Source organism: Aptenodytes patagonicus, chromosome 1, assembly GCF_965638725.1.
Source record: "Aptenodytes patagonicus chromosome 1, bAptPat1.pri.cur, whole genome shotgun sequence".
NCBI lineage: Eukaryota > Metazoa > Chordata > Aves > Sphenisciformes > Spheniscidae > Aptenodytes > Aptenodytes patagonicus.
In genome coordinates this window covers 124,869,500-124,882,138 of record NC_134949.1, presented here as the reverse complement: position 1 = coordinate 124,882,138, position 12,639 = coordinate 124,869,500, and the positions used below count along the sequence as shown (strand labels likewise).

The window sequence follows — 12,639 nt, the reverse complement described above, 5'->3', positions numbered from 1 at the left end:
ATTAAAGCAGACTGTGGCCCTCGTGGTCACAGGTTGTAGTAGTACTCAGGAGCTTTGAACGGCACGGAAGAATCTGGACATGAATATGCATGAGAAGACAAAGTATAGCTATAGAAACAATTACTAACTATGCAATTTAAACTGGTTGCCCAAAGCTCTTAGTAGTTTCCAATGAAAATGAACATGTAACGCAAGACCAGAGGGACCTGGGTGTCCTGCAGGAAATAACCATGCCAATTGACAGGATTTCAGGCAAAGGCTAGAATGAGTCTGCTGTGAAAGAATACTATTTTATGGGTATGCTTCCACTGGATTTGAACAAAAACTGGATTTTTTTAATCCCATGGGAAATTCTGTGATTTCAATATTTGTTTCATCCTGACTTGTGATGAAAAAATAAAGTACTAGTTTTCTCTGAAGTAAAAGGTTCTAAAAAAAACCACGTATCAGACATGGTGAAGTCCTTCATTTCAGCATTTTTATCCAAATCACATTTACAATGACACTTACAAAACAAAATGCTTTATGTCAACATTAAAAGCATCTTCCTGTGTTGACACAATTCCTTGTGGGAGTTGTAGTTTGGATATGGGGTGTCTCTATTCTTCTGTGTAAACTGGTGTATCCTAACTAAACATTTCCTACAACAAACAATCATGTGATTTTGAAAGTATTCTTTTATTTTATCTTTTACAATTGAAAGTTGACAAACATCTTTAAAGTCAGAATTTCATTCAGAAAGAAGAAAAGATTTTTTTTTCAGAAAATCAGTTTTATCTCAAGAAACTATTTGGTTGGCTTATTCCATGGCTTTCCTTTTAGTTAAATGTCACATTTCAACTAGACTGCAAAGAAGCTTTTCTATAACAAAGCACCCTTCATGTGAGAGCAATAGCAGACCGTGGGGACAATCACTTGATGACATGGAAAAGGTCAAAAATGAGCGGGGGGGAGTAAATAAAGTTAAATGGGAATTAGCCAAATCCTGGGATGCAATTCTGGAAAAAGTAATTAAGCATTGCCATTGTTAGGGTACTACAATAGAAAATAGGAAATGAGCAGGGCTTGTAATGAACTGCAATGACAAAGGCATATTTCTTCAGTCACCTTTACAACAGAACATGAGGTTTCAGCAAGCTGAAAGCCATACAATGAAGCTATCAGGAGCTCAGGAAGACCTAATATGGGTTTGTCTACGTCTCATCAAACAGGAGCATTCCCATCAAAGATAAGGACATGTTGTACTAATATCTCATGAATAAGAACAGGTCTGCTTATCTAGGATGGCAACATGTTTATCGAGGCACAATACTGAACTAAGAATGAAGTTGGAATTTTGCGCTATTTCAAGAAAAGCTGATAACTGGATTTTTCTTTTAAAGGAGAGGGCGTAGTCAGAAAACCATCTTATGATGTGTTGAGTTAAAAGGCAAAACAGTTTTCTCACAGTACTAAATTTGTACCAAATATATTTTAAGGCTGCAAGTGCCATGGAGTACAAGCACACAACATCACACAACCTGCTCAGTGTAGAGGTGTCTAATAATTTGGAGACCCACAAAGAGATAAAGGGAGAGGGAGAGGGAGGGGGAGGGGGAGGGGGAGGGAGAGGGAGAGGGAGAGGGGAGAGGAGAGGAGAGGAGAGGAGAGGAGAGGAGAGGAGAGGAGAGGAGAGGAGAGGAGAGGAGAGGAGAGGAGAGGAGAGGAGAGGAGAGGAGAGGAGAGGAGAGGAGAGGAGAGGAGAGGAGAGAGGAGAGGAGAGGAGAGGAGAGGAGAGGAGAGGAGAGGAGAGGAGAGGAGAGGAGAGGAGAGGAGAGGAGAGGAGAGGAGAGGAGAGGAGAGGAGAGGAGAGGAGAGGTTGCAGGACGAGTTGCACAGCCTAGTGACAAGCACATACCTTCTGTGATCTTTTTCCCCTATTTGTCTGTAGTCTTTCTGGGCAGGGAATGGAAGAACTGGAGGAAAAAAATAAGTTCCCTATGTCACCAGAATCTCCCTGGCAAGGCTGCCATGGAGGTAGGGATCTGGCCAGGCAAGGCAGGACTGGTCAAGATACGTGCAAGCAGCCCACGGCTGAGCCCTGTCCCTCGCTGTACAGACAGAACTTGGAAACCCCTGGAAACATGACCAGAGTCGTCCTGAATTTTTTTGCCAGATGATAAAGTCCTCAGGCCATGAGGTGCCTCTAACTACAACAATTAATAGCAGTGTTGATCTCAACCTGGTCAGGACATCTGCATGTTACAATGATTCACCTGCACACCAGTATTCTGCTTAGAGATGAGCACTTGTGCAATTCATGTTATTTTCTCAGTGTTTCTGAAGGACAAGACTGTGGAATAGTTCTCAAGAAATCAGGGATAAGAAGGCACTAGTTATTCAAATGTAATACAAAGATAAATTGCATATCTCAGCAAAAGCAGTTTTTGAAGTGTAAGATTCCGAGAGACAACAGTGCTGCTAGCGCCAGTCTGCTCCTCAAGCCAAACAGACTAAATAAATTAAAGGCAATTTGGTTGCAAATTTCACATTACACTTTATTTCCATTCGATACTTCTGCTCATAGTGCTTGGAAATGGGCAGAGATACATCTGTTTTGCACAGAGCCAGTCTGTGACTGTTTCTTTACTTCCTGACTGGTTTAACTTCCAAACATCATTTCTAAAATAAAGCACAAGCACTGTTAAGAATCAAATCACCTGCTCCAACTTAGTTCTACCAGGTGGGTATTGCTACCTTCCTGAGATCCTGGGCAGGCTACGTAAGTCTCTGATTTTGGCAGCAATTTTAGCCAGCCATAGAAAAGCACAGGCAACTGCAAGAGATTTTAAAGGGTAAACCAAACATTTGAATTTACTACATACACTTTATGAAGAAAGCTTTTCTGTTTTAGTTTCTTCATTTTTATATGCTAAAGCACTTAAATGAAATAGAAGTAATGAGTAAATGAAAGAAAAGGCAAACGAAAATTTAGATACATAAAGTTAAGGAGCCTGTCCCAAGAAGCAGAAAGGAATATTTAAATAGATGAAGCAGGAAAAAAAGCTATCCACTTTTTGGAAGAAATATAATATGTATACTTATATATGTTTAACATTTAAGCATGTTCACTGTTTTCACATGTTATGTTTCTAAAGATCTGTGAGGATACTGGGATGTGGAAGGGAAAGTGAAGGAAAAAGAATTATTAATAATTTGAAATGACTAGTAGAAGAGAAACAAGTGAGATTGGCAAAGTGCAGCAATCCATTATCCCAAAAGGTTGGATTCTGAATGATGAGAGCGAGACCAGAGGGTGCCAGAGACCAGAGAGCACTTGCAAGCATGAGGAGTAATATCACAGGGAGAGCACAACAAAGTGTGTGATGGCAATGAGAGCCGGTGCAAACACAAACATACAACAGTGGTTTAGAGGAATCTCCAACAGACAAAACCAAGACTTTGTTGTCTCACATATCTCTGCCTATGACCAGGTGGCAGAAAAGGGAACTCTCAAACTCAACCTATAAGGTTTGATCAATCTCAAGGGGTGACAGCAACAGACTAACGGAGAATGACACATGAAATCAACTAAAGTCTATCTTCTTAAAATAACTGTTACATGCTGAGATTGGGAGGGATGGTACACAGTTTATACTTAATCTGAGCTCTGACCTCTTGGGGGACTTTTCCTGCAAGACTCTAGCATAAATTGTCCATGATGTACAGTGTGTGTCATTCTTTGGTGTCCTGGGCTGAGGAAGGAGACCAAAGGGAGTACTCTAAGCCTTTGGAAATGATGGGGCCTATAGAGTATTTGTACCAGCTATTTCAGTGCAGTTCAGACATCTAACAAGAATAGGCACCTCTAAAGAGCAATGCAGAGGTACTGTTATTTTTAGAGACAATAAAGACGATAAAGGTTTTAACAAGGAGTGTCCTTCCTATTTCAGTAATTTTTCCAATCCAATGGGTCCCCTAGAAATGTGCCCCTTATGGACATAAACACTTTATGCCATATCTGCATGAATCCAGTGTATTTTTCCTTTGCAGATTTGCCTTATGAGCAAGCCAGGAGATCAGCATGGACGAGTCACACCCACCCCAGTCCTCAGTCAAAAGGTAAAATGCAACCTGGATAGACTCTGAAGTGAACTGGTAGGAGCTACCTCAGCATTCAGCTCTGGAGGATTTTTACCTGTGCCTTGGCTGGAAAGCCTGTTAGCTGTGTATAGGCAATACCGGGTGGAGTCACTGGGGCAGCCACATCCTTCCTTGAATTCAGGCTTCATCAGGTCCATTTAGTCTTATAAAGCTAAATCCTATTGTGACCACCATTGAGTGGTGAGCAGCAGGAGTCCCAGACCTGTGATCAGTCACAGGTTTTGTGACCATCTTCCAAACTGGAAAAATAACTACATGGGTTTTTCCATTTTCAGCTACTCAGCCATCATCCTCAACAGTTCCCAAAACAGAAGACCAGCGTCCTCAGTTAGGTAGGTGTCATTTTGTTTGAATTACGCCTGGGTGTGACGGGGTTTGTTGAACATGATGAGAAGGACAGCTCTCACCTACTAACCAGGAGAAAATTGCAACATGTGATTCAGACCACTAATAAGATCTCCAGCTGGTGACCACTAAATCTCCAGACGTGTATGAGTTGGCTCTACACCTGGATCTGAGATGAAGGCTCCCATGGCCATTGAAAATTGCTTTTAGTAAAGTTTAATGGCAGTGACAACCTTGCAGAGTAAAAAAAGCTGTTAAACAAAGTACCTATGTACAGTTTAGGTACAAAGGTGGAAAGTAAGGATGTCAAAAGACCATATACTCCGCAGTAGTTGAAATGCTAGCAGTTGGAAAATGTGCATGAGCAAAGAAAGGAAAATGGATTACAGCATACAGAAACCTATTTGAATTGGGCTCCTGAAATTAAAAAGGAGAATTAGAAGGATTCTTAGTCTATTGGGAAACTGAAGAGAAAGTAGAAGTTCATGAGTTTGTAGACTAGTGGTTTTGCAAAATGGGTGCATTTTGTGTTTTCAAAGCAGCTAATCCATGGGGTAGGACCTAATCCCTTATTGTGAATTAGACTGTGTTTTGGGCAGGTAGCTAGAAAGCACTACAGAGATTCTGAGTCAGGTACAGCTTTTGTTAAAAGCAAAAAGGTAGAAATAGGAAATAAAAGAGATCTGGAGGATATTCTTAGCTCAGAAGACTCTGAGCCTGTTTTTATCACATGGATTTCAAATCATTATTCTGGTTTTTGTTATAGCTAAATAAGACTGTGCGCATGACTACGTCTCATTAACTCATATACATGCTGCCTGGGAAGTATTATACTGCTTTTTCTCCCAAATAGCGTTTTATCTAATCTGGCCTTCCATCCATAAGAATCTTTCAAGAAATATACTGATCATTTATGTAAGTCCTCAGGACTGTTTAATGGCTGTGTGTGAGCTGCACAGATTATTTAAATGCATAAGGAATGTAACCTGATTATCTTCTTGGCTGTAAAACTGGCGACTGTTTGAGAGCAGCTGTCCAGAGATGAGGCAGCCCAGCAACAGGGTCATTCAGCGAGGGGCTCCGGGCTGTGCTTGCAGCCCATCACTTCGGCTTTTGTACTTCTGTCACAACCTCCCCTTTTTCCTGTTGTACTTCAATTCAGGCCAAAATGAGTTTTCATTTCCGGAGGGAATCCCTTGAGAAAAATATTGAGATGCTACAGGCATTGTGTGGCTGACACAGGCTCTTCTGAAAACCCTAGCTGCAAGGTTAATACAGGGGATCCCTCACTCGCCTCCGGTGACAAAGAATAGACCCAGCCACATTGCCTGGGTTCAGCCATGCACTCTCAGCTCTCTTCTGGAGGCTCTTTTGGCACAGAGTGAGTTAGCAGTGGCGCGGGGAAAACAAATGTGGCCTCACAAGAAGAGAGGCCGCTGTCCTTTGTGGAGGGGACTCTCACCCCATTACCTGTCTGTGCCTGTGGGCCCTGGCACGCTGCGAGGGTCAATAGTACCAAAGGGTGCTTGCGTGTATGCGTACTTTATTTAAGTAGGAATCAGAATACTTCTGGGCCAAATTTACAGTGAGTCTGAATATATGCTTGTGCACGCTAATACAGTACAAAAGGCAAATGTGTATCCTTGCAATTGTCCACTTGCACACCCAGTTTTATGGGAAAACATGCAAATATTGCGATGCAGAGAAAGGAACCGCTTTCCCCAGTGTTGGACCTGCTGTCCCATCAGGCAGTATACAATGCCCCTTACAAGGTTAAAAAATAACACCTAAAATATTTGACATCGTTGTTACATGATTTAAAATCTTTCTTTCACAATGTTCTAGATCCGTATCAGATTCTTGGACCGACCAGCAGCCGACTTGCAAATCCAGGTGAGAAGGGATTTTGCTGATTTAGGAGGATTTCTCTTCACTGCTAGTGTCCTTATTCCAGCTTTAAGGCCAGACCTGGAAGGTGATGTGACCAATTTTACCACTCTTCAGTATGACCCAGTGGGAGCTGATGACACCCAATGTGTTGCAGGATTAGGTTTCTAAATTACACAAGGGTGGGACTGAGGTCACAGATTAAGATACATAAACTCATGTATCTTAATGTAGGTGTCTACATATGAGCTAGGTGTCTTATTTCCCATGGTTTTCATTGGAGACGTAGTTAATACAGCTCTCTCTAGAGAGCTATTCAAATCATCCTAGAGTAGATGGTTACATTCAGTCCGTCAAATACCTCATTAGAGATATTTGAGCTCCTCATATCAACAGGAGTTCACTTCAGTTGCCTAAACATTGGGATTTTGTTAAGTGCTGTAAGATATCCCATCTGGCCTCCAGGTACCCCTCCAGAAAGGCGTGAGTCTCTTACCGATCTGCGTCATATGTGTCCCAGATTCTGTCAATCCACAATACAATGCCATACTGATCTTGACAAATACAAAATTTTGGGATGAATAACCCAAACCAGCAAAAATATATAGGGAAAAAACAGGAAAGCATAATCTATTTGCAAAGAATAATTGGGTTAAACACTTCAAAAATGTTCTCCCACTTTAAGAAGAAGGCAACGGGGTGCATTGTGGACAGGGGCTTGTAGCATATTTTAGCTAAAGATGAGGAACCTTCTTGGTGAGTTAATAACACTGATTGTGAACTGTGCAGATTGCACTGTGGCTACTCTGAGTCCGCAGGACACACTGTGGCCGTACACCACCATAATCAACATCATAATCTGCCACAATGGATTGACATTGTACGTGCTACTTCCCGTTTCCCTTGCTTTAACAGCCACAGGGCACAGTGTTCCTTGTTCCACATTGCAAGTCTCCTCAACCCCCAGTGACAATGTTTCTTCTTACGAGGATTGTATGGCTTTTCAAGGCATGAAATTGCCAAAGTACTGATTCATTTCCTTTCACTTTATCCCAAGTGACATCAAGCACAGTTCTAGATTAGCTTACTTTCTAAACAGTTTTGCATGGCATAGGAAAGCAATTAAGTATTAAGAATAGGGTTCTCCAAATGGCCTAAGGCAGTGGGTTTCCAAGTGACACTTACCTTAACTGGAAGTGGGGGCATACCTCCCTTTAATTTGTTCGTAAACCACGGCTTTTACAATTTTGTCAAGCGTCCATTTGGTAGCCTTCATTACTGTGGAAAACACTAACATGATCTGTATTGGGATACTTTTTCAACATTTAGATATGGAATTCCTATGCACCATCATTCCTGTGCTTTAACATGTTTTGTGTGTTTATAAATTGGTGGAATTACTCTCTCATTAAAAGGAAATTGACAGCAACCATTTATTTTCATAGGACTATATATTACATTTGGAAGGCAAGTGTTTATGTTAGAACATATGTTGGATTGCTTATTCAAAAATTTGTGTTTTGTCCAGTGCTGAACTGTTTATTGATTTTCAAAGGCTAATCCTCTTGTTATGTTTCGTGTATTAAAACTTGCATGTCTTGCTCATACCATGGATTCTTTTGTTTGTTTGTTTACTTAATGCATGTTAATGGAACAGAAGAAATTCATTAAGGACAGTTTGGATAAATATCATTTAAACGAATATGGGTTTCAGTTGCACTGAAGTATAAACTGCTAATGGATTTCAGATGCTACTCTAGCTTGATACTATAATTCGCTACTATAAGCTTTCTGAAGAAAAGCTTTGTTTATTATACCCACATATCTGGTTTGGAAGAAAAAAGAAACCCAACTGATTCCTGGTCAGAGATGTACTTAGAAGTTAGCACATACAAGCTGGTTGGCAAATTCTGCTGACATTGTGCTTGTGAAACAGATTGCCTTGCAAGCTGCTTCAGCTGTATTTTGCATCATTTCAGTGCTGCTTTATTAAGAAATGCTAAGCTTTTAACATGAATATCAGTGGCAAGGCCATTTGAAATCTACTTTCAATTGCCTAAAATGGTCAAATTTTGTTCCTATAACTCTGGGCAACACACTTCTGCAAATTTGACAGCAGACTAATTATTTTCTTTTTAAGATGAAATTGGCAGAGGAGGGAGAAAACCCCAACATTTTAAGTCTTAACTTCAATAATCATTTAAACTCGTTTGACACAGAACGATGACAAGAATGCATTTTATGGACCTTTTCACTGTTCTTGCAAATGTTTTGCTCTATGGTTGTATGCAGTGCAACAGCAATCTAATAAGTTTCCGTTCTGCATTTCCCCAAATGCTGCAAATGGATGATATGGTTTGGCATGAGCCCAGCTTTCGCTGAACTTCTCCATTTTGTGTAGGCTTATTCCATAGCAGAGAACATTTAGTTGCAACATAATGCTGTGAGAACAAGCAAAATGTTACGCAAGTGAAAGCTGTTTGTCCTGAACTTTAGAGATTAGTTTCCTAAATGAGTGCCGTATTATTTCCCCATCAATTGTCTACACTGAATGACATTAGGTAACTATTATATCTCCCTGTAATGGCATTCTGCCACTCAGATGAGGGAAAACATGACACATTACCATTATATCTGCTCTTTAGGATTTCATGAGACAGGGCTGGGAGAAAGGGGACTAGTTAAGAGTAAGAAGTAGGAACCGACATTGCAACATTTCCTAATAGGGTCCTATGTGAGAGCTTAGAAGAATTGATGTCTTAACATTATTAGTCACTAGTCCTGACACTTCTATTTCATTTCCCCCCACAGGGAGTGGGCAGATACAGCTATGGCAGTTCCTGCTGGAGCTCCTCTCGGACAGCTCCAATTCCAACTGCATCACCTGGGAGGGCACCAACGGGGAGTTCAAGATGACCGACCCTGACGAAGTGGCTCGACGCTGGGGGGAGCGGAAAAGCAAACCTAACATGAACTATGACAAACTCAGCCGTGCGCTTCGCTACTACTATGATAAAAATATTATGACTAAGGTTCATGGTAAGCGCTACGCCTACAAATTTGATTTCCACGGAATTGCTCAGGCTCTCCAGCCTCATCCCCCAGAGTCGTCCATGTACAAATACCCGTCAGACCTCCCCTACATGAGCTCCTACCATGCGCACCCTCAGAAGATGAACTTTGTAGCTCCCCATCCCCCTGCTTTGCCCGTAACATCGTCCAGCTTTTTCGCTGCCCCTAACCCATACTGGAATTCACCAACTGGAGGTATCTACCCCAATACCAGGCTGCCAGCTGCTCATATGCCTTCTCATCTTGGCACCTACTACTAAGCGGGGAAAAAGAGAAACACCAGAAAAAGCAAACAAAGACACTTCTCGCTGGGATACGGTCCCTGATGAATTGCAATGTACTCTATTGGAGTACACGAATTAAAAGTGCCTAAAGAGACAAATGAAGGTTTGGCTGGGAAAAAACACATTAAAAAGTAGATGTCAAAAAGACTCTTTGTAGTAGGGATTTAAACGAGATATTCAAGAAGTATTAAGATACTAAAATGTAATGTATATGGGCATCGACTCTGTGGACCAAACAACAATAGACTATTGTAGGTAAAAGCATGAAATGATAAGGAAAACCTACGAAAGCTAGTGGTCTTAAAAAGTTGATAAGCTTATGTGTAAAGTTTGATATCTTGCTAGTGCAAAACTGGGACTATACTACAGCAATATAAGGATAAGTCTATAGTGACCTAACATACAATATATGAATCATTAGAAAAGAGGGGGGGAAGAAGGGAGGGGCGGGGAAAAAAGGAAAAAACCCTACCTGTATTTAAAAAATCAAAACATATCAACAAAAGAGACTGGTTTAGTGTGGAAGCTGATTTGGAATATAACAACATTGTTTTGGTTAAAATCAAATGCGTTCCATTCATCAGAGTGTTATCAGCTACTCAAACTGTGAAGACAACCCAAACTTTAAGATTTCTTGACAGTATTACAGGAACCCTGAGCCAAACATTGGAAATGAGAATGTGCTGAAGGGCAAGTGTATGATTGTAGATCAGAGGCCTGCACCTGACAGAGGAAGCAGAAAGGAGAAAGAGGAGGACAAAGGTGGTGAGAATGGGAGAAAAGAAACTTCTTTACCGGTAGAGACTGAAAAGACTGAAAACTTAGTAGCGTTGGGACTATGAAGAAACACTTGTTTGGACTTGTGAAACATATTGCTCAGTATCACACCATTCCCAGTATTACAGAAGGAACAGACTTGATTTTATAGTAATAAAAAAAGGTGGAAAAAGGGAAAAGCAGAAGAATTCAGAAATCAGAATATGCATCTCTTTTTAAAAAAAAGTAAAACTGGAATTGTGTTTGATATTTAAAAGCTACCAGTTAGAACCTCATCATTATTAAGGGAGTTTGTTTTCTATTGGTTAAAGCAAGAGACAACCCCTGACTGCCAAAATCAGAAATCATCTAAGTATTTTTGTTAGGCGGGCGCCAGTTTTTCTTTATCGAGTCGCGAACGCTGTGCGTTTGTCAGAATGAAGTATACAAGTCAATGTTATTTTTTCCTTTTTATATAATTATTATATAACTTATGCATTTATACACTACGAGTTGATCTCGGCCAGCCAAAGACACAAAAAAGGGACAATCAAAAATATTGTGGCCTTGAATTTTAACTCTGTATGCTTAATGTTTACATTATGAACATATTAGTACTTAGAATGCAGAATGTATGTAATAAAATAAGCTTGGCCTAGCATGGCAATTCAGATTGACACTGTAGTTTGCATTTGCATTTGCATTTTTAGTGCCTGACACACCTATCAGATCTCCTACTCACCGTGTTAAAATATGCTAGGCATTATTTTGTTTTGTGAAATCTGGCAATCATGAAAATGTAGGACCAAATAGCAATGCTTAGCCTAAGTTCAAAGTGGACAGGTGCTGTGTATCTTCTTTTCCAGACAGTTCTGCTAAAATACTTGCAGCCCTTCTTTAACAGTGCCTTGCCATTCTTGTCCTGAGCTGCTTTTGCCCAGAGATTGCAACCATGCCCAATTCTCTGACAACTTCATGGCCAAGGTTGAAAATGAAGTCTAAAGGAGGCCTCTAAGGAAGAATACTGACACCCAGAAATTATCTTTTGTTGCCATCAGATTATGCGCCATAATCTCATCCTGAGATGTGTTTTCATACTGAATCGTATGTTGAACTACCACGGCCCCTTGCTATTAATACATACTGTATCATTATTAGTAAATAAAGTGAATAATGAATAACTTCCATTATTCCTCACTTTAGAATGGAGTGTATGGTAGCTTGTTAATTTGTCCATCCTGGCTGTTTACAAAGGGCAGGATGTTTTCTTTCTGTTCTAGACTTAGAGGCTTCCCACACTGTACCCTGGGCCCCAAAACTACATCTGGTGCCTAATGGCATGACTCCATTTTTTTGCAACACCATCTGAAGAACTGGTCTGGAAAATCAGCACTGACATTTATGAGTGGCTCTCCGCAGCAGGCAGTGTTTACTGCAGAGACTCCAGACAGCTCAGACCTCCAACTGTATCCCTTTTTTGCTGTTCTTTTGTCTCTTTTTCAGACAAAATGGGTGTGGTTTCAGGTTTTACAACAAATGTTCCGCATATCCGTTTTGTGGAGCATTAATCAGTGCTGTGCAATGGGAGCCCGCTTGCCAGACTCCCGTGTTATGGGTGTCTTGGTGGCAGTTTATAAGCACAGGATTATATTACTAATGTTTGAGACTTGAGCAGTGGCATCATAAGCCTTGTGATCGTTTGGGAAATAAGCACTGTAAGTCTGTATCTCTTAAAAAATAAAAACTCGCGGAAAGGTTAGAAAAACTGAACTCTTGGAAAAGGTTAGTCCCTCACTATTTTAGAAAGTTATGGCAGGCACACCTACATGCTGACTATAAGAATAATAGTTTGCCTTTCAGTGGAAATACATCTACAGATGCTTGCTATCTACTTCATGCGTACTTCCAACTCAAAAAACGGTAAGTGTATTGTTGAACCGCCTTTTAATTAAACACTTAAAAATCCAGATAAAACAACTGTCTTTGTTTAGATTGGCAAGGATGTGCCTGGAGGCCTCCAAAGCATCCCCAGTGCTCACAGAGCTGTCTGCAGGATTTCCAGATTGTGTTGCCTGGCTGCTATCGTGTGCAATGGGAACAACATCCTGACATTAAAAGAAAGGATCCAAATCCTGGGACAGGGATGGAGTCA

General features: G+C 40.7%; 1 protein-coding gene across 4 annotated transcripts in view; it reads left to right on the top strand.

The window, feature by feature from the left end:
• Nucleotides 1–11,672, top strand: part of ERG (ETS transcription factor ERG) — a 148,150-nt gene extending 136,478 nt beyond the window's left edge. For all 4 annotated transcript variants that reach the window (XM_076354115.1, XM_076354100.1, XM_076354109.1 and 1 more), the window contains 4 exons: nucleotides 4,033–4,101; nucleotides 4,419–4,475; nucleotides 6,334–6,381; nucleotides 9,187–11,672. In XM_076354115.1, the coding sequence (XP_076210230.1) occupies nucleotides 4,033–4,101; nucleotides 4,419–4,475; nucleotides 6,334–6,381; nucleotides 9,187–9,707 (695 nt within the window). In that variant the 3' untranslated portion in view covers nucleotides 9,708–11,672. The remainder of the gene's footprint in view (nucleotides 1–4,032; nucleotides 4,102–4,418; nucleotides 4,476–6,333; nucleotides 6,382–9,186) is intronic.
• The last annotated feature ends 967 nt before the right edge of the window (nucleotides 11,673–12,639 follow it).